This window comes from Felis catus, chromosome B4 (genome assembly GCF_018350175.1).
Source record: "Felis catus isolate Fca126 chromosome B4, F.catus_Fca126_mat1.0, whole genome shotgun sequence".
Taxonomy (NCBI): Eukaryota; Metazoa; Chordata; class Mammalia; order Carnivora; family Felidae; genus Felis; species Felis catus.
Genome location: NC_058374.1, coordinates 94,634,162 through 94,657,728, shown reverse-complemented (window position 1 = coordinate 94,657,728; position 23,567 = coordinate 94,634,162). Strand labels below are relative to the sequence as shown.

The following is a 23,567-nucleotide window of genomic DNA, read 5'->3' as shown; positions in this document are numbered from 1 at the left end:
CAACTTGCATATTGTGCTTTCTGAAGCTACTTGTACTCTATGCTCCTAAATGCGTCATTACCTTACGGCACACGACAGACATGGATGTTGCTGATAACTTTTTCAGTATCTGGATTTTTTTCCTCCTAACTGAAAAAGCTAAAATAAGCTATATTATTTAGCAATTAAAACAATGGTATTCCTTGTTATTAAAATGTGTAAATGTCAGCTCACTCATTACTTGGAGCCATCAGTAACAATGTCTTTCTTGTCTATAAAATTAACCAGCAGCTCTGGGCCTATGGTATGTGTCCTCAGAGAGTCAGCCACAGACCTGCCCTCTAAGCTTTTTGCCTTGGCTTTACCCATTAAAGTGGGAGACTGGAATCGTGGGAGCCTTGGTTTATTGATATTTGCTAATACTAACCATTTTATGATTCCCTCGTCCGCCGTGTAACAAATGTGTTTTCACTTAAGGAGCAATGTAAGCACACATCGATTTTACCATGTCGTTCTAGCTTTCATTCCAGTCTCAGAAACCCAGAGCCCTGAGTAAATTCCAGAAACAATCGAGGTATCATGGGGAGGCTTACCCACCCGCACTGGTGGTCTCCATTGCAATACCGATGATCTATTACTTGCTGGATTTCCATAATCTGAATAGAACTAATGGTTGTGTCAATCCCTGAATTGAGAAGAAATAGAGAAAAGAAAGTAAACTCTTCTGCAGAGGACAAGAGTATTGAGCTCCAGCAAAGTCTCCAAATTACTGAATGTGAAATAAGAGTTTCCTAGATAAATGGGTTCCATTTGCATTCAAATGGAAAAAGAAGGAGAAGGGCAGGGAGAAGGCTTCTGTTGTTGTTGTTGTTATAGTAAATTTTAAGAAAACTAATAAAAATCCAGGTTCCAATAGGCAGCCTCATCGCATCCAAAAGAATTTCTGGACCCTGGAAGTCCTACTAAATTGACATTTATTGAAAATGGAGAGTACAATATGAAATGCCATCTGGCCAATAAAGATGGCTTTTAAAAACTCAGAAAACAGAAAACAAGCTAAAAATACAGTTAGCATAGAAAAAAAAAAGGCAGAGAGTTCAAATAAATTATTCAAATCCATGGAGATAAACCTCAACAGGTCCAGTAGTGAGAGACCAACTCTAATGTCTCCTTAATGGTTAGGTGGGCGTTGATTCTAAAAACATGATCCCTGTGAGTGTTCTGGCAGGGTGCAGCCTTCATCCCTGTTCCTCACTCCAGTGATGCTTTTACGGCTTGTTGTTACTCTACCTGGCTCCACAAAGTCAAAGAATAGTCACGTAAATGTAAACTCACAGTCAGTCCCCCAGTCAGGGCTGGTTAGCGCATCTCTTGCCAGGAATGACATGCTTCTGTCTTCTGAAGAAGAAAATACTCTGTCAATCTTTAATGCTTGGTCAGGATGAGAAGAAACCTAGTAGGAGCCCCTCTTTGTCTCTGTCAGTTGAATGTTTCCCCTCACTTTCTCTCTCCCACCTTTCAACCCATCCAATCCCTACCCCATTTCTTACAGATCTAGCATATTCTCACCTTCTTCCAAGAAGCCATCTGTTTTGGGTTGATGTGTGTTCCCCAAATTCTTACGGTGAAGCCCTCACCCCTGAGAATATAACTGTATTTGGAAATAGGGTCTTTAAAAAGGCCGTGAAGTTAAAACGAAGCTGCTATGCTGGCCCTACTCTAATCTGACTGGTATCCCTCCCCATAGGAAGAGACAACCAGAGACACCAGGGGTGTGCAGAGACCAAAGACCTTGCAAGGACACAGCACAAAGGTGGTCATCTGTGAGTCTAGGAGGGAGGCTTCAGAAGAAACCAGACCTCCTAACACCCTGATTTTGCACTTCCGGCCTCCAGAATTGTGAGCAAATAAATTTTGTGGTTTAAGTTGTCCAGTCTGTGGTATTTTGTTATGGCGGCCCTAGCAGATCAGATCACTGCGGCCCACAGTCCCCTCCTTTCCAGTGTCACAGCATTACTACTGAACCATCTATATGGTGATTAATTAGTGATAGATCTGTCTCCACATCCAAAGCCTGTCATCTCTGTTTTATTATTTAACTCGTATGTATTTTTGCCCTTTCTTGACAACTCCAGAATAGGGAACCTCTATTAAAATTCTTTGATTCCTCTGTAACTCCTACCATAATGTGATCCACACAGGAAAAAAAGAACACTTAAAACTCAAGGTCAGGACTGTGCTGCAGCTGAAGAGTCAGATCCCTGGTGCAGGGCCAGAGCTCGCTTGTGAGGAAGGAAGTGGGGGAGTGGTTTTGACCCCGTCATAGCCGAAAAGTCATTTTAAAAGCAATTTTGGAAAGGTAACTATTCAGATGATTGTTGTTAAGGCTTTGGGGAAAAAAAAACCCAGATATCCTTAAAGTGAATAGTGAAAGCAGTTGTTTAGTGGGTTGCTAAACAAGCTTTTAAAAAGAATTTTAAAGTTTTTGCATTTTTTAATTTTGCTGATTTTTCTCAAGTATGTGTACTCTTTATTGTATTCCTTCATTTGCATTAAATAATATGTTTATATCTCTCTACACAGTTTTGGGGAAAACACAGACAGTAACCTCAATTAGGAAGAGACATAAGTTAATACAATGTGTGCTACTCTCAGGAAGAAAAGAGAGACAAGATCTATTCAACTTTCTGTATGGAATTTCAGGATAGAAAGCAAACGCAAGAGTGCACGTTACTTGGGGGCCATCACTCCTAAGTAAATCTGCCCTGGTTAGTACTTCTTACACTAGGCACATAGGCTTGTTCGCCTGTCAGCAAAACCAACCGTGAGCTTCTGGAACATCACACATATCCTGTGCACTGCCATAGCCCCAGGCAAGGCAATGCTGGGCTCTCCGCAGATGCTCAACAAATATTTGTGGGAGGATGGAAGGAAGAGAGGCAGGGAAAGAAGAAGAGCCAATCAGGGGCGCCTGGGTGGCGCAGTCGGTTAAGCGTCCGACTTCAGCCAGGTCACGATCTCGCGGTCCGTGAGTTCGAGCCCCGCGTCAGGCTCTGGGCTGATGGCTCGGAGCCTGGAGCCTGCTTCCGATTCTGTGTCTCCCTCTCTCTCTGCCCCTCCCCCGTTCATGCTCTGTCTCTCTCTGTCCCAAAAATAAATAAAAACGTTGAAAAAAAAATTAAAAAAAAAAAAAAGAAGAAGAGCCAATCATATACCCTGTAGAAAAATGTTTCCTCTTACACACTCAAAGGGGAAATTGCCAGCGGATGGGTACAGACGATGCTGGGAATGGATATGGGAACCTGGGCTCCTTTGCCCCATTGGCAAACGGGAGTGAGATAGAACTTGAAAGAGAGGCAGGTTTCCTCAGGATCTTGCCTAATATGATCCTTTTCATTAAGAAGAAATGGATCATGATACATGAGGATTTCCTAGAAAATTGAATATATATTTCCCTTTAGATATAAATATATGTGCTGCCTAAAAGGCCTCTAGATTTCTTGAATTCCAGCTATTTCAATAATAATTGTCAGTACACATCCCCTGCTATGAGTTTTGCTTATGACTGCTTCCACAGAAGGCTGTGAATTTATAAAGCAAATGAGGCATGAAAAGAAGGGGAAACCAGGGGTGCCTGGGTGGCTCAGTCGGTTAAGCGTCCGACTTCGGCTCAGGTCATGATCTCATGGTTCGTGAGTTCAAGCCTCACATTGGGCTCTGTGCTGACAGCTCAGAGCCTGGAGCCTGTTTCCGATTCTGTGTCTCCCTCTCTCTCTCTGCCCCTCCCCTGCTCCTGCTCTGTCTTTCTCTGTCTCTCAAAAAATAAATAAATGTTTAAAAAAAATTGTTTTAAAAAGAAGAGGAAACCAGAACTTCTCCATCCTGTATGTTTTTATTCTTTACCTTTTTTTTTTTTTTTTTTTTTACTTTCCCGCTGAATTTGCAGAAAAGGGCTCATTGTAAATTTTGACAACAGAACTACAGAGTTGCCTCACTTCCACAGAAGCATGTTTTCAGCTTCCTGGACATAGACTCCTAAGATAGGATGTAGTATCTTATGGGATAACCGTATTTTTTAAAACAGTAATTAAAAGGTAAGGTTGAGGAGAGATAATCTTGCAGATTAGAATTATGAAAATGGCAGGATTGGAAATAAATTTTAAATCTCCTATAAAACACCTCTAATTTCTCACCTCTTTGAGGCAAGACTATTGAATTCTGAAAGGCTGGTTATTGGAAAACCATAAATTCTCCTGTAGTCATATAGGGGTGACTCTCATTTTACAAATGCCTTCCAGTAATATTCACTATAAACTTAATATACACTCCTAGTGGTTTTCCCTGTAAAGTTGGAGATATATTTCACAATCAGTGGGAAAGATCTCCCAATAAACTAAATTAGAAACTTGTGGAGAGGAGAGATTTAAGATGGCGTCCAACCAAAGCATATCCTCTTGTGGTAGAATGTGTATATAGCATTACTTATAAAATTGTGCTCTATGGCTAAGTTCCAAAGCAGCATACCTTTTTCTTTCCTGATTGAACCAGACTCATGCCAAGAAAAAGTCAATGAGCCCAACCAATTGATGACTGAGTCCTTTAACACAGGGAACTATTTTATTGCAACCATTTGCTTTTCTCAGAGTACTGAACTCCGAAACAAAATAAGCAGGAATTCCCATGCCTTTTAGCTTCATGAGATTTTTTTTTTTTAATTTTTTTTTCAATGTTTTTATTTATTTTTGGGACAGAGAGAGACACAGCATGAACGGGGGAGGGGCAGAGAGAGAGGGAGACACAGAATCGGAAACAGGCTCCAGGCTCCGAGCCATCAGCCCAGAGCCCGACGCGGGGCTCGAACTCACGGACTGCGAGATCGTGACCTGGCTGAAGTCGGACGCTTAACCGACTGCGCCACCCAGGCGCCCCCATGAGATTTTTTAAATCTTCACCAAAACTCTGTGGAATCCACAGATTTTTTTTCCTCACAAGCTCATTACTTTGTAATATCTAACTCTATTTAAATCTTTATCGGTTCCATAGATTAAAATCTAATCCCTCACACTCAGTTGGTGCCTCAGATTAGAAGCTCAATGTTCCAAAATACCCACTCTCCACATCCTGATTAGTCTTCCCCAAACCTTTCATAGTAAGTGGGAAGAGGGGATAAACTTTCTGACGACATTTTACACAATCAATTTAGGCCCAAAAGAAGAACAATAGCTTGTGCTCAGCATATCATAAAAATGTGATGGTAAACTGCTAGATATTACAATTCATCTTACAGAGTTATTCCAAATTGTTGTTTTTTTTTTGTTTTTCCCTTAACCCTTGAATTTTATTATTTTTATTCCTTAATTTTTATTATTTTTTTATTACTTAAAAAAATTTTTTTTATCTTTATTTTTGAGAGACAGAGCACAAGTAGGGGAGGGGCAGAGAGAGAGAGGGAAACACAGAATCCGAAGCAGGCTCCAGGCTCTGAGCTATCAGCACAGAGCCCAATGTGGGGCTCGAACCCACAAACCGTGAGATCATGATCTGAGCTGAAGTTGGATGCTTAATCAACTGAGCCACCCAGGCGCCCCGATTCCTTAATTTTTAATTAGTCTTCAATGCCTCAGAAACATCTGGTTGAAAGAATTTGCCTGGCTTTCTCCACTTTCAGATTTAGGAACCCCGGTGTTATACAGTGGTCAGGACAAAGGGGGAGGATGGACCAGCAGCAGAAGAGAAGAGGCTTTCTTTACACCCCCAGAAATATCCTACAACAGGGACATCTCAATGGCTACAGGCTAACCTGCGGGAGGCAGATGCCGAAGGGGCTTTCCAGAGCCATAGAATGAATACTTTCTGAGTCCTCTAAAGCTGATCCCGAGTACATGTACACACTGTGCCCAAATAAATGGACGCACAATGGTAGATGGGAAGGAACCCAGGACAAGGAGGCAGACGACTCAAATTCCAATTCCAACTTTGCCAGTAGCTTACTGCAGATCCTTAAGCAAGGTCCTGGGCCTCCATTTCATCAGCTGTAAAATGGGTAAGCTGGTATAAATCAGAGGTTTTCCTGACCTGGGGACTCTGGAACCCCAGGTGATGGCATAAAGTGGTCAGTGGGGTCTGTGGACTTGAAAAGTAACAACTCTCCCACAGATGTGTACTATTTTTCAAGTATTGCTGTTGGACTAACAAAAATATTTTTTTTAATATTTATTTATTTATTTATTTATTTATTTATTTATTTATTTATTTTCAATATATGAAATTTATTGTCAAATTGGTTTCCATACAACACCCAGTGCTCATCCCAAAAGGTGCCCTCCTCAATACCCATCACCCACCCTCCCCTCCCTCCCACCCCCCATCAACCCTCAGTTTGTTCTCAGTTTTTAAGAGTCTCTTATGCTTTGGACTAACAAAAATAATTTGATTACAAGCTTAACTGAGTTTACAGTAACATTCTCGCTCTAGGTGTTTTCTCAGTCAAATGATCCTAAAAGAATAATGAATTAATAGTGGATTCTATGGGTCAAAAAGTTAGGGTGCCACTGGTGTACTGCTCTCTGACATTCTACAACTCGAAATCCCCCAAAGTGTGCGGCTTTCCTCAACAAGATAGTGAAGAGAACTGTGAAGTGAAGTGAAGAAAATCCTTTCCATCTTTCTCCAGCCGAAAGAGAGAAGAGGGAACAACTTTCCCAGTGTATCAGGGAGCCTGGTAAGGCGGGACTTAAACTTCATTTTTATTTATTTATTTGAAAGACACATCTCTTTTTTTAATGTCTATTTATTTTTGAGAGAGAGAGAGCACGCACACATGAGCATGCAACTGGGGGAGGGGCAGAGACAGGGGGACTGACAGTAGTGAGAGTGATGTGGGGCTCGAGCCTACAAACCACGAGATCATGACCTGAGCCGAAGTCGGATACTCAACTGACTGAGCCACCCAGGTGCCCCTCAATTTCACTTTTAGCCAGACAACGCTGATAATTGTGTCTAGTAGAACACAGCCAGAGATTGTGGGGCAGACCTTCTTTTTTTAGGAGTCTCTTCAGTGTCTCCCATACTCATGGAAATATAAGACCTGCAGATACCCCCTGTTCCAGAGAAGAGAGCAATAAACCTTCATCTGGTTTGATAAGGCTTCTCTTCCCTCCATGTGAAGAGCTGGTTGCCACAGGAATGAGTTTGCTTAAGGGTCAAGAACCTTTTTGCAAATGAAGATTGGATCTGTCCATGACCTCTTCCTGTACAGGATCTGTTGTTACACGTCTCTCGTGGGTGAGGTAGTCTCTTCTGAGGACTGCTCTCAGAAAAGGACACCAGGCATATCCAAGGTGGACCCCGAGGTAAGAAAAGAGTTTACCAGCCACAAGTTTCCATGTGCTTTCACAAGAGATGAAGGCTTTGGGGGATTTTTGTAACCATACTGAATTTTTCCATGTTTGAAACTATGGAGAATATGCTGACTCAAACGAATTCCTTTCACATCTTTGTGAAAGTAGTGATGCATCTTTGCCCTGTAGTGTTGCATCTCTTGCCAAGTTCAATCAAAAGTTGCTTTCATGGGAAAAATAGTGCAAGCATTGCCTTCTATGGGTGCAGGGAAAAACTCTCTATGTCTCACTTTCGTGTTGGAAAGAATGGGGATAATGACAGTGCCTGTCTTTTAGGTTGGTGAGGACTTGAATGGTTTACTCATGTAGATTACTTATGGCAGTGCTTTTGTATACATTACTACCTCATTACATGATAATGATAATGGCGGTGGTGATGGTGACAATGATTTGTACAAGTTATTTATTCAACTCTACGATATAAAATAATGTCAAAAGGAAAAAGAAATTACATTGCTGCCCCAAAACCTCAACCACTGACCATATTTTACATGTCAGTCATTTGGACTACTCAAAAATATTCTGGTTCATCTTCTTCTAAGCGTATGTTAGGTCTGCACTTTATCAATTGTTTTTAAATTAGACATGACCAACATCATTTGGTTTGGCCAATAAAGCGTAAGCAGAAGTGACATGTGTTATACCTAGGTTGGAACTTTAAGAGCCAGTGCACAATTTGCCTTTTCTCTTACCTACTGTTACAGAGGTGGTAGAAATATGTATTGAGATGGAGTCTCCATTAGTTAAGTTCCAAATGACATGATGAGCAAGAACCCTCTTTTGACCCATATTTGACATAGAAAGAGAATCAGCAATACATTTTTGCCACATTAAGTCACTGTAATTTGGAAGTTGTTGCTACAACATCCTGATATATAATCCCTACTAATACGTACATATTGCCATTATCAGCATTATCATCATTATTATTTTATATACTTGTTGTGTGTATGCAGAAGATTTCCAAAATAATAATGAATTAGTATACATTTGGATGTACTACATATGGTTTTATAGAGATAATTACATTTTTAGCCCTTACTCAAGTTTCCATAATGTTTTTAACATGAAAATTCTGTTACTCAAAAACATTCTGTGTGTGTGCGTGTGTGTGTGTGTGTGTGTCCCTAGAAGGTAGAAGATATTCTGAAAGTGGTTGTGATTTTCACTGACTGGCAGCTTACCCTGAACTCACTGGATTTCCAAAGCCCTTTACATTTTTCCCTACTTGGTTTGGGCAGAAAGTCCAGCTACGACATCATTTTATAAGTTCTAAGTGAGCCAGAAAATCTACCCAATCCACACATGATTACTTTACATGTTCTACTACTACTATCTTTGCTATCAATGGACAGATGAGACTTTTTCACTTGAATCAACCAAAATTTCATCCCTGGGTGGGGGACTTAATATTACAGATGACTGCAAGTTTGTGTATTTGTGTTTTTAAAGATCTTGCCACCTCAATAGAAAACGATTGTCTGGAATCATTAACAGATCATGCAAGTAAATATTTGCAAAGAAGAAAAAAAATACAAAACACCTCAGGTTCAGAGCCCTGGTTGCTTCTCTTTGAACATCCTTTACCTGCCCACGGCCTCTGATGGAATTCCTCCTTGGAACGCCTTTGCACAAGACTTGAGAGGACTCTTCTCTTTCCCCAGATGGGGCAGCAGTAAGTCTCCTGACAAGGCAGAATCTCACAGAAAGTGATTTCTGGTACTCGGAAGGAGGACTGTGTGGTTGCCAGAGATGTATTACGTGCTGCTGCAAAGCGTTGGGCAGAGCCGAGGGAAGCAACAAGGTTAACCTGAAAGGCTGGTTCTTTTGTTGACAATTCACATGAAACACGGGCTGGGTTTGAGAGCGAGGAATGTGAAAATCTTACCTGAGGGGGAGGCTGTGGGTGGCAGGGCTGGCTCCTGAGAGCTTGTGATGTTGCTGGAGGAAGAAAACAAAATGATTAATGAAGGAGGCCTTCAAGACTACTGCTCCCCAAAGGAAAACAAGACCAGAACTCTCACCTCAGAGAGAGATTTGGGGCATGTCGGTCTTGATCTTTTAAGCTAAGGATGTAAAGGGAGACTATCGTCAAGGCACTGTTAAAAAAAAAAAAAAAGAAGAAGAAGAAAGCATTATGTGACAGATTTGAGTTCATATATATCTCACACAACCAGCTGGCCAACGTTCTCACAGGCCACACAGATGGGAGGGGGGGAGGGGCAGCCATGGCTGACAGAAGCACCATGGAAACAGCACAGTTATGCTTCTCTGCCCTGGTGAGAGAAAACCCTCGTCTTCCTAGAGCAAAGAGGCTCCTGGGGTACTCTGCACCGATGGATTTTTCCAGTGAGCGGCCCCTTGGCCCTGGCAAGCTGCCTCAGCAGCGTCTGTCACCAGTGGAAGATTATAAGAGGAAGCTGTAAACCACTAGAGGCAGCCCTCTGCTCCGAAAAAGGCAGAGCAGAGTCCGCATCCCACTGGTGGAGGGCGTCCACACTGTGGCACTGGAAGATGAGAGGAGGCACAGATTTAATCAGCTGTAGATGCCAAACCCTTTGGCTGCTGCGCTGACATCTTCCGGCTGCCTGTCTTTTCAGAGCACAACACACCAAATTGGGGAGAGGAAGGAAAATAAATGCAATACAACCTTCATTTCCACACTGTGTGACTTCAAAATAATGACTATGTCCTTTTCCTCCAATGATCAGAACTTATATATTCAAATAGAAGCTTTTCTTAAAGGTTCTGAGCTTTGGGAAGCTATTCTTAACAATGCTCATGCATCCAAGCTCACTTAGCATTGTCTTCTTTGGGGGGTTCTGTAGCCCTCTCACATGAGCCGCACCAGAAAGTCTGCCACGACATTACAATTCCACTGTGTGCGGGGTCTAACACAGGGTGACCTCACTTGACATCCTGCCCGCTTGACTTCACACCTGGTTCCCTACATTGGCTCCTTGTTATATTTTCCCCCATCAAAGGTGGTGGCTTACCATTATTAAATACACACGAAGAAATGTGCCACACGTTGGGATTCTACTCATAAAGAAAAAATTTCCAGAGTGTTCTTAGCAGTAGCTGGCACAACTGCCCAGCAGGCACAACCCTGACTGGGAAAAGTGGTGCTGAGTCCCAAAGATGCCATCAGACAGAAGCTGTTGTATCACCCTGGCAACTGCTTGCTGTTGGTCCAGTCTGCCTTATTTGCTCTCCCGTATCCCCCACTCTCTATCTCCCTAGGACTAAGCCTTAAATACTCTTTCTAATTTGTTTCTGGCATCTACTTCAACGCATGGCCCAGAGAACTTCTAGGATCAAAGGATGAAATGGACATATCTGCTCCTTTCTTTGGGGGCAAATTCTGGTTTTGACCCTTCTTGCCACCACGGGCCAGAAACAAGATAAAAGCCTAACAACCTCCCGATTTTGATCTTAGCAGTCAACAGTATTGGAATTCATAAGATAATTCTGATAAGCACATCTGAAAAGCAGTCTCTTTACATCAGAATTAGACTCCCTACAACCCTCCCATTGGGTTTTCATGGGAATCTGTATCTCTAGAGAATGCTAAATATGTCTGCTAAAGTAGACTCTCACACTCTCCTGCGTTGGGAATCCCAGCAGAAGAAGGCTCACTTAGGACCGTGAGAAAAGGACAATGGCTTCGAATGGGAATTCTGTCTCCTGGTGTCAGACACTTGGGGATGCTTCCTGCAGTGGGCTGTAGCAAGCGACAAGGCGCTGAGGGGAGAGAAGGATACAGAGAGACTCACATCACCTTCTATACCTAGGAAGCTATAGATCAAGGAACTAGATACACCTTGGCACCTTCCCTCACTTTGCTTCTGAAAACGACTGTCTCCCTTGAGGCAAGACCCAAAGAGAGTCCTTTCCCACACTCACCAAGCATTTTTTGAGAGATAGATAAATACCCCTTTGGCCATGCAAATAGCCTAAGAACAAGAAGGCCCAGAGGACACAGGCTAGGTGACCAAGGCCCAAAGGCTGAGGGGCCATCACTGCATCAGCAGAGCCTGCAGACCAGGGCCCTGAGGAAGACGCCCTGCATGCCACTGAGGGATGCCCCCGACTTCCTTGCAGAGAGAGGATGGATTGCAGTCGAATCACCCACTGTTTGCACAGCAAATGCTTTTCCTTACTGTGTCTGTCTGCTTTAACTGCCTGGTAAATTTGGCTGCAATTTCAAAATATCGTACCTCTCGGGGTTATCTCATAGTCCCTTTGGTGTGAAGTCTTCACTGAAGGATCTAGAAGAATCCTAATAAATATGAGTGTCTAGGGGAGAATACATTGTACCTGATTGCCCTGTCACAACATTCCCCCAAGTAGACAGGAAAGAGAACAAAGAATTTGAGAGTTATTTGCGAGACTGAAAAAGACACACACACACACACACACACACACACACACACACACACAGGAAAGGCACAGTGAGTTGCTAAAAAGTATCAATTAATTGCAAAAAAAAATCCTTCCTCTCACATTTAAGTACAGAAAGCCTATGCTTTTTTCTTCAGAATATGAGTTTAAGAAGGGCATCCCTTGTTGGGATGAGCACTGAGTGTTGTATGGAAACCAATTTGGACAATAAATTTCATATTTAAAAAATTTTTAAAAATAAAAATAAAAAGGGCTCCCTTATCTCTAAGTTAAATCAAAGGTCAATGTTCAGTTAAAGAGCCCCTTGTCTTCAAAGTAAATAGGTCAGTCCCCAGTTCATATATGAGAAAAGGAAGATGGGAAGGATAAAAGAGCTTGACACAGCATAACACTGACATTTTCTTACCAAAAGGCCATCACAGCAATGAGAGTTATAACCAAGGTCTGGAAAATCCAGTTAGGACACAATTGTTTTTTTCCTGAAAAATAAACCTGTAAAAGAAGATTCAGTAAGGAGCAGTGATAAACCATCAATGCTAACTGGGAGAAGGACCCCTGAAGACTCGCTCCCAGCAGGGATCTTTGCTGCTTCCATGGGCTGGCAAGTGTGCTCTCTTCAACCTATATTTCCCTCCTCTCTGCCTCCTGAAAATGGAGTTCTTTCAAAGCCTGCCTCAGGCCTCTCCCTTTCCTTGACACTCCAGGCTACATACAGTAAGCTCTCTTTTCCCTAGCACCCTGAATCCAGGACAAGTGTCTGTGCCGTTCATTTAGTGCTTATTCTTCAAGTTTTATGAGAGAAGAGGACCTATCAGACAAGATAGTGTCAGAACCCAGATGTTCATCTCTTTCACTAGAACACTTTTGAAAATAAAGTCTTCAAGAGACGATGGAATCAGTTCCAATGGAAGAAGTTCAGGCACCATGACAAACCATGGAAAAGACTTGTATGGTGAGAGCTAGTGAGTACTCTTTAAATCATACACATCAATATTCAATTCTGCTACCTATTTCTTTTTCTTTTTTCTTCTTTTGTGCATGTGCACAAGTGGAGGAGGAGCAGATAGAGAGAGAGAGAGAAATTCTTAAGCAGACTCTATGACTAGTGTGGAGCCCAACACAGGGCTTGATCTCACAATGCATGGTGAGATCATGACCTGAGCTGAAATCAAGACTTGGATGCTTAACTGACTGAGCCACCGAGGCACCCCTTTGCTACCTATTTTTAAGGACAGTTCTGGGCCTGTGTCTTATTTATTCTTATAAATTCATATTCATATTCATCTTATATATTCATTAAGCACTATTGTGTATCGCATTATGGGGGCTCTAAAAATAAGTAAGTTATAGTTTCTAGGAAGTAAAGGAGACAAACCTCTAAGACTGATGCATTTTGGCATAAAACCTTGCATATAAGGAATGGGCCAAGAACTATAGAATAGAGAGCTGTGTAATTGCTGTTGAATCTGGCTGAAAAGATAGCAGAGGTTTTCTGCCCATTTTAATACGGTGCTCCTTAAATAGGAGCTTTTCTATGAATGCAATAGAGAATATTACGTTTGCTTCCTTCTGGAGGGTAGAGGGTAGAATCATACTTTTGGTTGGAAAAGAATTGAAGGATGGTGGTACTTAAGAAATAGTTTGAAACTGGTCTGTATTTAAATTTCTTGGGTTGGTTATCTGAATCAATAAAATGTTCTTCAATGTTATATTAGGGTTGGGGGTAGGATTAATTATACAAGTTTTTAACAAATATACAAACTCTTAGGACTCTCGTAACTGAGTCACCCATAAGGGCAGCTGGAAGCCACTCTGAATACTAAGAAGTGAATAGTTTCTACTATTCTTACATCTCACTGGAACTGTTCAGAGGATGTCCTAAAAATGTGCTGTACAGAGAAGGAACTCAATGAAATTTGTTGAATTGATTGTAATTAAACAGCATTAGGCTCAGGATAAGAGTTTCCCCTCCAATCTACTCCCCATGGCTGCTGAATTATTTTAAATCTCCATGCTTTTGCTCCAAATCCTTTGACCTAGTGTAGGGAAATGACCTAAGACATGGAGTCGGGCTTGGAGTTGGGTCCTGAACAAGTCCTCTAAATGTCATTGATTCTCATTTCCTTCATCAATAAAATAGGAATGATAAAATAATACCTGCCAACATTTCAGAGTTATTGGGTGGGTCCAACTAACAGTGCAATGGTTCTCAAATTTAGGTCTGCATGAGAATTATTACAGAATTTATTAAAAACCTAAAGGTCCTGGAAAATTCTGCTCAAAGGACTGAAGACCTTCCCATCTCACCACAACCATCAATACACAGTGGGGGTCACCCATCTACCTCTTGGAGGTAGAGAAAGAGAAGGAAGGAAGAGGAACACTAGATTGGAGGAGAGCTACTCAGGAGACCTCAATCTTCCTCCAGAACAAGTGCCACCATCGGCAGCTATGTGGAAGGCAAGGCAAGGCCCAGCCAGGCCTCTTACCATCTGCTAAGGTCCACCAACTGCTCACAACCAGCACTTTGCTCATTAACACAGCCACCCGTCCTAAGAGTAGCACATTCCACCCACACGCATGTGTTTCAATGACCCAAGGATCATGGGGGCTCCAGGGAACAGAGGATACCTAGGCGTTGATGTCATGGAAGGGAAAGTCAACCTCAGAGAAATAGCCAAGACCTCATGCAAAGACAACACAAGGGAAGGAAAACATCCCCGTTATTTGTACTTTATCAAGCTCCCTGGAAGACTCATAATATGCCAAAGTATGAGAACACTCAAGTTCTAATAAGTTCTATTAATAAGTTCTAATAAGAGTGAACACTTGCATAGTACTTATTATGTGCCATGTTGTCTTGTGAGTGCTTTATATATACTAATTTATTTAATGCTCAGATAATCCTCAACAACCCTCAGAGCAGGTACTGTTATCATCCCCATCTTATAGAGAAGGGAAAAAGCGAAGCATAGGAAGGCTAAGTTCCTTACCCAAGATCACACAGCTAGTAAGTCATACAGCCAGGATTTAAACCAAAAAATATTTGGCTCCAGAATCTGTGCTCCTAACCACAATGCTATGTTGCCTCCCTTCTCCTGTCTGTAAAACAAAAGCCCACTATACAACTTAGATGTTATTGTTATTATTCAAAAGGTTTTCATGGCCTACCAAGGGAATTCCATAACAGGTGGTCCAGGAAACTTGAGCCTTACCTATATTTTCAGCCTTACCTCCTACTCTCCCCCCAGCCGACTCTCACCTAATCCTTCAATGAAGCCAGTGCCGGCCCCCAGATTTTGCTTCTGCCAGCCTCTCTGGAACCTCTCCTATATCTAGCCAGAGCTTACTCCTCCTAGAAGGGCTGGCCCCATAATGCTCTGCAGCACTCTGAGCCTTTACAATATTTACCACATCCAGATACAACTGTTCTTGTATTGTTCTCCAATATTCCCTGGCCACCTAGAAATTCCTTCAGAGAAGAGGCCATGTCTTACTCACTTTTGTCTGCCTCCCACTTACAACAGTGACTGCAAGAGGTCTCTGAGTTGAATGGGTGCTCTTCAATACCCACATAAATCCTCTACTCTGTGTCCACAAGCCAATCCCCTTCCCCACCCACATACCCAAGAGACCAAACTACTTAATGTGTTTAATTTAACAAAAAATGTTTTTAAGTTTTTTATTTAAGTAATCTCTACACCCAGTGTGGGACTGGAACTCACGATTCTGAGATCAAGAGTCACATGCTCTTCTGACTGAGCCAGCCAGGTGCCCCAATGTTTTTAATTTAGATTGTGAGCCTTCAGGGAAGATGATCAGACCTGGTTTTCCATTCATGCATTCATTTAACAAATACTGCCTGAGTACCTACTATGTGCCAGTCCCTGGGGAAGGCAGACATGGGGCCTGTTCTCATGAATCACACATTCTAGTTATTATTCTGACATAACTGCAAAATAAAAGAAATTCCCCAAGTGCAGAGTGAGAGCTACAGAGGTTGCACATAACCGAATTGCACCAATCAGTGCCGCCATGGATGTAGGTAGCATTTCCTCCATCCCATTGCAAACTGGTCAGTACAAACAGTACCCTTCCTACACAACATGTTTAATAGTTTGTGTTTATTGAGCAAACTGCTATGTGCTGGGCACTGTGGCTAAGGGCTTCACCTTCTTTAATCCTATCAACAATCTTTGCAAGATAGAGCCTATTATTATATTTATTTCTCAGTGCAATTCAGTAACTTGCCCAAGGACACTTCTACATAGATATTTACCCATGTATTTATGTTTATTTGTACACCAAGTAGCTTGTCAGCAACATAACATTTTTAGCAGTTTTTAGTAGAATATTAAACTCTTTCTGAATTCTTTTAAAATAGGTCAATGCAGGGGCACCTGGGTGGCTCAGTCAGTTAAGCATCCAACTCTTGGTTTCAGCTCAGGTCATGATCTCACAATTTGTGAGTTCAAGCACCCTGTCTGGCTCTGTTCCAACGGTGAAGAGCCTGCTTAGGATTCTCTCCCTCTCTTTCTCTCTCTGCCCCTCCCCTACTCTCTCTCTCTCTTAAAATAAGTAAATAAACTTAAAAAAAAATAGGTCAATGCAGTATAACATGAAGAATAGAGAGTAAATGGGGGCAATGGCCCACACACCAGATCAGTCCTTAATAAGATATAGATTAAGGTCATGAATATCTTCCCGGGGAAGGGCCACCTTTGGGAACACTGGTGGGTCAGAGGGAACAAGCTGGGTTTCATGGCATTTATGAATTGTACTAGGAAGGGAATAGTGCAGCTTCTCCCTTACTGACACTCCTCTTCATTGAAGAGGGTGTACTTTAAATCAATAAATGACTAGCCTTCACTTTTTAAGGTAAATGTTACCCTATTTGATGAAAGTTCTCTTTATTCATTAATAAAACCATCACACTTTAACCTTTGCAAGAAAGTGAATACCTATTTCCCCATTCGCACATAGAGTACTAACTATCAAAAGGGAAAAAAGGGATTTGGGGGATTAATGGAAGTCCCCCTGGGATCTTCTGAAGCCATAGATAAGGAATGAGGTTGAGTTAAGGCATCCACACAGATCTTGCAGCCTAAGGCCATATGCATGTGGAAGCTGATGAATTTCACTTGATAGAGGCAATATATTAAAAAAAACAAACCGGCAGAATAGTATTTCTGAAATGAACATGTTCTGTACTTATTTCTCTAAACATCTTTTTGAAAAAACGATTAAAGGGGTAGTAATTAAATACCTAAAGTGCATGAAGATGCAAACAAGGGAGTCTATCAACAGATAAATGAAGGGAAGCATTTTTGATCAATTTCTCTAAACACTCTTTATATATATATATATATATATATATATATATATATATATATATATAATTACCACTGTGCATTACAAATAAGTCTATTTACCTTGTTGGTTTTTTTGGGAATGGCCTTTCTTGGAGAAGATGCACTAACAGCTCTGCTAAATTTGCTTTAAAAAGAGAGAGAGAATGTTAATTACCGTTCAAATGCCTCTCCAGGAGTTACACGACAAAAGCCCAGGCTGCCACTAACACAGCAGTATGATTTTTTCTGTAATACAGTGGTAATTTTACAAAGGAAAAGTCAAGGCAATTGAGAGTTCCTTTTGAGAAAAAGAACCTTAGTAAGCGTAAATGAATGCGTTAAATGTTGTTATTTCTCTTTTTCTCATAATTAGACCCCAGGAAATGTGCATTTACCTCCTTAAATGAAAAAAAAAAAAATTAGAAGTTTTTCCCCTGAGAACCAGAGACGATTTTCTAAATTTAGAAATGGCCACTTCTACTCCTTAAAGGAGAAGTCATCCTTTGGTAAAATGCAACATTTCCTAAAACACCTTGCTCTTAAACAGACGCTTCACGGTTTGTTTCATTTTCAAAGCAGCAACAGAAAAAATAAGAACATTATCACATAAGGCAATTGTGTCCCAAAACATTCTAAAAACAGAATAGGGACTTCATTAGCAGAAAGTAGTGGTTGCTGCTTGATCAGAAAGAGCATCTAGTTTGATCTGGTTATGGAAAGGCCCTATTGTCTCCTTTCTCCTGTGGTGCCCCTGGATATACCTGATGGAGCTTGCTTCACTGGCTGAAGACTTCAAACTACTGAGCCGCTTTAGCCTGGCCAGCTTTCTGTTCCATATTTCTAACTCTTCTATTCTTTCTTCAAGGTTGTTTGTTAGTTTGCAGAGCTGCTTCACTGCGCCCACATTTTCCATAAAGATCTGGTCCTGGAAAGGAAGATAGTACAGAGGGCATAAATTTGCAGTTTGAGACCACCAGGGAACTGTCTGAGCCTATTCAAAGACAGTTAAAGTATACCACTGAAAATAGTTATATACACACCCAACCTCAAGTTCATTCAAGACAAAACTGGAGAGGTTTGCAACTTGAAATGATCTTGCTAAACTGCTGGCTGTGTAGTCAAACTGCTTGTGTTCAATTTGCAATAAAATGGAAATATGTCCTTGTAATCCAAGAGAGAAAATGGAGCGGAAGGACATTGTCAAGTTTGGAATCTGAAGATTTATTTTGTATGGCCATTATACTATATTTAAAACTCATAAAAAGAAAGAACAGGCTTCTGAATGTTGATTTGTGTGTACATCACTAAATCCTCCTAAGAAATGATTCTTGTTCTTCCTGGTAAAATGCATCAAATTACTTAGGTGAAGGAGAAAGGAATGAAGACCTGGGCTTTTCTCTGAGTTCTGCCACTTACTAGATGTGAGACCCCATATAAAACAAAACAACTTCTCTGAGCTTCAGTTTCTTCATACTGAGAAGATAATTCTTGAAGTGTTAATTTCTGCTTTAACATCTCATGATCTACCATGTACAATTTAAATTTAGCCTAACTCCCAAACAAAATTTAAAACAATAACACTTAATTCTATCTGTTCAGGGAAGGTCACTGACACATCAGAAAGAGCAAGAAAGGGAAACCAACCAAAGCCAGAGTGTGCAAACCATCTCTTCTCCAACCCACATACTGTAGTTGTCATAGAAACATGTGTGTCTGTCTCTCAGCCATAACAAAAACATTGGAAAGCTCTCATCAACCCATATCCTGATCCTGTGACCTCCCCTCCTTTCCCCCTCTCTGTTTACAAGTTCAGAATGCCAAAGAATTCTTTGGGGCTCATAGAAGCTGATCCACTATGGTAAAATGATGAGGTCAAAGCCAAAAGAGAAAGATTGTTTTGTAGTTGGGGGATCAAACTCAGGGCTATGTGTCTTTGAGATTCTCATGATGCAAAATGAAGCTTTAAAGGTTTCAAACACTGTAAAGCAACCACTCAGAAAGGACTCAAAAGCTCAACATTACAAACTTAAAGCTTAGTTCATGAAGTTTAAAGGCATGCACACTGGTATAAAACACAACAGTAAAGGTAAACATATAGTCAATTTCAAAATACTCCAATACTGTAGTATGAGATGTATAACTCACTTAACTCTAGTATAAAAGTTAAGGACAAAAGTACTAAAAGTAACTACAGCTACAATAATTGGTTAATGGTGCATACATAAAAAAGAGGTACATTATGACATCAAAAACATAAAATATGGAGATGTGAGTAAAAGGGTAGAGTTTTTGTATGTGATCAAAATTCAGTTGTTATCAGCCTAAAATAAGCTGTTATATCTATAACATATGTTATATAAATAAGCCTCATGTAACTATAAAGCTAAAACTTACAAAAGATAAAAAGAAGAGAGTCAAAGCATACCACCACAGAAAATCAGTTCACAGAGGAACACAGTGAAAGAGGAAGAAAGGAACAAGGGAACAGCCAAAAAACAATGATTAAGATGGCATTAATAAGTCCTTCCCTATCAAAAATTACTTTAAAAATAAATGGATTAAATTCTCCAGTCAAAAGGCATAGAGAGAGCAAATGAATTTTAAAAAGACCCAACTATATGCTGCTCCCTACAAGAGAGATTCACACCAGCTTTAAGGACACATGTAGCCTTAAGGAATGGAAGGAAGATACTCCATGCAAATGGAAACCAAAAGAGAGCAGGGGTAGCTATAGTTACATCAGATAAAATAGAATTTATGTCAAAAATTGTAACAAGAGACAAAGGAGGTCATATAATGCTAAAGGGGCCAATTCATTCAAGAGAATATGTATCGATATATGTCTATATTCTATGTGTGTGTATACACACACACACACACACACACATATATATATATATATATATTTCTCTCTCTCTCTATATATATATATATATATTTCTCTCTCTATATATATATAGATTAGATATTGGTATATCTATATCCAGAAAGAGAGAGAGAGAGAGAGATCCAACATCAGAGCACCTAATATTAAGCAAATACTAACAGACCTGAAGGAAGAAATAGAAGCAATACAATAATAGTAGGGGACTTCAGTGGTCTACTTTCAACAATGGATAGCTCATCCAGACAGGAAATCAAAAAGGAAACACTGGGCTTGAACTATACTGTAGACCAAATGGACCTAACCGACATATACAGAAATTCCACCCAACAAAGCAGAATACAGTCTTCTCAAATGCATTCAGAATATTCTAAAATCTAGATTATATTTTAGGTCACAAAACTGCGTTACAAATTTTAGAAGATTAAAATTGTACCAAGTATCTTTTCTGACCACAATGGTATGAAACTAGACATTCATAACAGGAGGAAAACTTGAAAATCCACAAGTAGGTGAAAATTAAACAATACATACTTGGAAAACTAATGAGTTAATGAGGAAATCAAAAGGGAAATAAAAAATATCTTGAAGCAAATAAAAATGGAAATGCAGCATAATAAAACTTATGGGATATAGCAAAATAGTCCTAAGAGGGAAGTTTATAGCAATAAACACCTACATTAAGAAGAAAAAAGAAAGATTTCAAATAAACAACCTAATTTTATACCTCAAGGAACTATATAAAGAACAAACTCAGATGAAAGGTAGTAAAAAGAAAGAAATAACAAAGATCAGAGCAAAAATAAATGAAAAAGAGACCAGAAACACTACAGAAAAGATAAACAAAATTGAGTTAATTTTTTGAAAAGATAAACAAAATTGACAAACCTTTACCTAGATTAAGAAAAAAAAGAATGAGAGAGAAGACTCAAATAAATAAAATTAGAAAGGAGAGGTGACACTGCAACTGATACCCCAAAAACAGTAAGGATCATAAGAAACTACTATGAACAATTGTACTCCAACAAATTGGGTAAGTGGATGTTCCTAGAAACATACAACCTACCAAGACTGAATCATGAAGAAATAGAAAATCTGACAGGCCAATTAAGAGAAAGGAGATTGAATCGATAATCAAAAATATATCAGGGTGCCTGAATGGCTCAGTTGGTTAAGTGTCTGACTTCAGCTCAGGTGATGATCTCACCGTTCATGAGTTCAAGCCCCACATTGGGCTCAGCACTGGCAGTGCAGAGCCTGCTTCGGATCCTCTCTCTCTCTACCCCTCCCACTTGCTCTCTCATTCTCTCTCTCTCTCTCTCTCTCTCTGTCTCTCTCAGATAAATAAGTAAACTTCAAAACAAACAAACAAACAAACAAACATCCCAACTAACTAAAGTCCAGGACCAGATGGCTTCACTGGTGAATTCTACCAAACACTTGGAGAAGAATCAATAGAAATCCTTCTCACCCTCTCCCAAAAAACTGAAGAGGAGAGAACACTTCCAAATTCATTTTAAAAGGTTAGAATTAACCTGATACCAAAGTGAGATAAAGACATTACAAAAAAAAAGTCAATTATAAGCAATTATCCCTGATACACATGGATAAAAAATTCTCAATGAAGTATCAGCAAATCAAATTCAATAATCATTAAAAAGATCACACATCATGACCAAGTGAGATTTATTCCTGGGATACAAAAGTGGTTCAACATATGCAAATCAATCAATGTGATACACCACATTAATAAAATCATATCATCTCAATAGATGTAGAAAGTGCATTTGACAAAATTCAGCATCTTTTTTTTTTAATGTTTATTTATTTTTGAGAGAGAGATGAGAGAGAGAGAGAGAGCAGAGGAGGGGCAGAGATAGAGAGGGAGACAGAAGATCCGAAGTGGGCTCTGCACTTAGAGCAGAGAGCCCAATGTGGGGCTTGAATTCACGAACCATGAGATCGTGACCTGAGACAAAGGTCTCAGGACTAAGCCACCCAGGGACCCTTCAGCATCTTTTTGAAAAAAACTCTAGACAAAGTATAGATGGGCTATACCTCAATATAATAAAAGCCCTATATGATAAGTCTATATCCAATATTACACTCGATGAAAAGCTGATAGCTTTTCCTCTAAGATCAAGAACAAATCAAGGAAGTTCACTCTCCCCATTTTTACACAACATAATACCGGAAGTCCTACACAAAGTAATTAGACAACAAAAAGAAATAAAAGTTATCCAAATTGGAAATAAGTAAACTGTATCTGTTGCAGATGATATGATCTTATATACAGAAAGCCCTAAATATTCCTTCAAAAAACTATTAGAATTAATAAATTTAGTAGGGTTGCAGGATACAAAATCAACATACACAAATTAGTTGCATTTCTATACATTAACAATGAACTATTTGAGAAAGAAATAAAGAACCCCATTTATGAGGGCATTAAAAACAATAAAATACTTAGGAATAAATGTAACCAGGAGGTGAAAGACCTGTACATTGAAAATTATACAACGTTGGTGAAAGAGACCGAAGACATGAAAAAATGGAAAGATATCCTATGTTCTTGGATCAGCAGAATTAATACTGTTAAAATGTGCATACTACTCAAAGCCATCTACAGATCCAGCGCAATCCCTATCAAAATTCCAATGGCATCCTTCATAGAAACAGGAAAAAAAGTCCTAAAATTTATATGGGACCACAAAAGATCCCTAATATCCAAAGCAACACTGAGAAAGAACAAATCACACTTTCTGATTTCAAATTATATTATAAAGCTACAGTAATGAAAATAGTACTAGCATAAGAATAGACACATAGACCAACGGAATAGAATCGAGAACCCAGAAATAAACCTACACCTATATGGCCAACTAAAATTTGACATGGGAGCCAAGAGGACTCAGTGAGGAAAGGATAGTTTCTTCAACAGTGTGGGGAAAATTGGATATTCACAAGAAAAAGTATGAAATTGAACCCCTATTCTACAAAAGTAACTCTAAATAAATTAAAGACTTAAATGTAGACCCAAGACCATAAAAATCCTAGAAGAAAACATAGGGAAAAAGTTTCTGGACATTGGTCTTGGGAACCATGTTTTGGATGACACCAAAAGCACAAGCAACAAAAGCAAAATAAACAAGTGGGGCTAAATCAAATGCAAGAGCTTCTATACAGCAAAAGAAACAATCAACAAAATAAAGGCAATCTACAGAATGGAAGAAAATATTCGCAAATCATATATTTGATAAAGGGTTAATACTCAAAGTACATAAGGAACTCACACAAATCAACAGCAAAAATAAAAAACTAAAAACAAAAAAAATAATCTGATTAAAAATGGGCAAAAGACATGAATAAACATCTTTCCAAAGAAGACATACAAATGACTAAAAGGTACATGAAAGGATGTTGAATATCACTAATTATCAGGGAAATGCATATCAAAACGACAGTGAAATATCACCACATACCTGTGAAGATGACTATTTTGAAAAAGGCAAGAGATAACAAGTGTTAGTGAGGGTGTGGGGAAAAGGG

The 23,567-nt window shown here is 39.9% G+C and overlaps 1 protein-coding gene across 1 annotated transcript in view; it reads right to left on the bottom strand.

Moving 5' to 3' along the window:
* MYRFL (myelin regulatory factor like) overlaps nucleotides 1-23,567 on the bottom strand; it is a 125,975-nt gene that overhangs the window by 5,223 nt on the left and 97,185 nt on the right. Inside the window, exons 13-20 of the mRNA XM_045062672.1 lie at nucleotides 17,896-18,059; nucleotides 17,216-17,279; nucleotides 12,190-12,275; nucleotides 9,404-9,478; nucleotides 9,268-9,320; nucleotides 8,967-9,146; nucleotides 1,315-1,377; nucleotides 577-664 (exon numbers count right to left, since the gene is read on the bottom strand). Coding sequence (XP_044918607.1) covers nucleotides 577-664; nucleotides 1,315-1,377; nucleotides 8,967-9,146; nucleotides 9,268-9,320; nucleotides 9,404-9,478; nucleotides 12,190-12,275; nucleotides 17,216-17,279; nucleotides 17,896-18,059 — 773 coding nt within the window. The remainder of the gene's footprint in view (nucleotides 1-576; nucleotides 665-1,314; nucleotides 1,378-8,966; nucleotides 9,147-9,267; nucleotides 9,321-9,403; nucleotides 9,479-12,189; nucleotides 12,276-17,215; nucleotides 17,280-17,895; nucleotides 18,060-23,567) is intronic.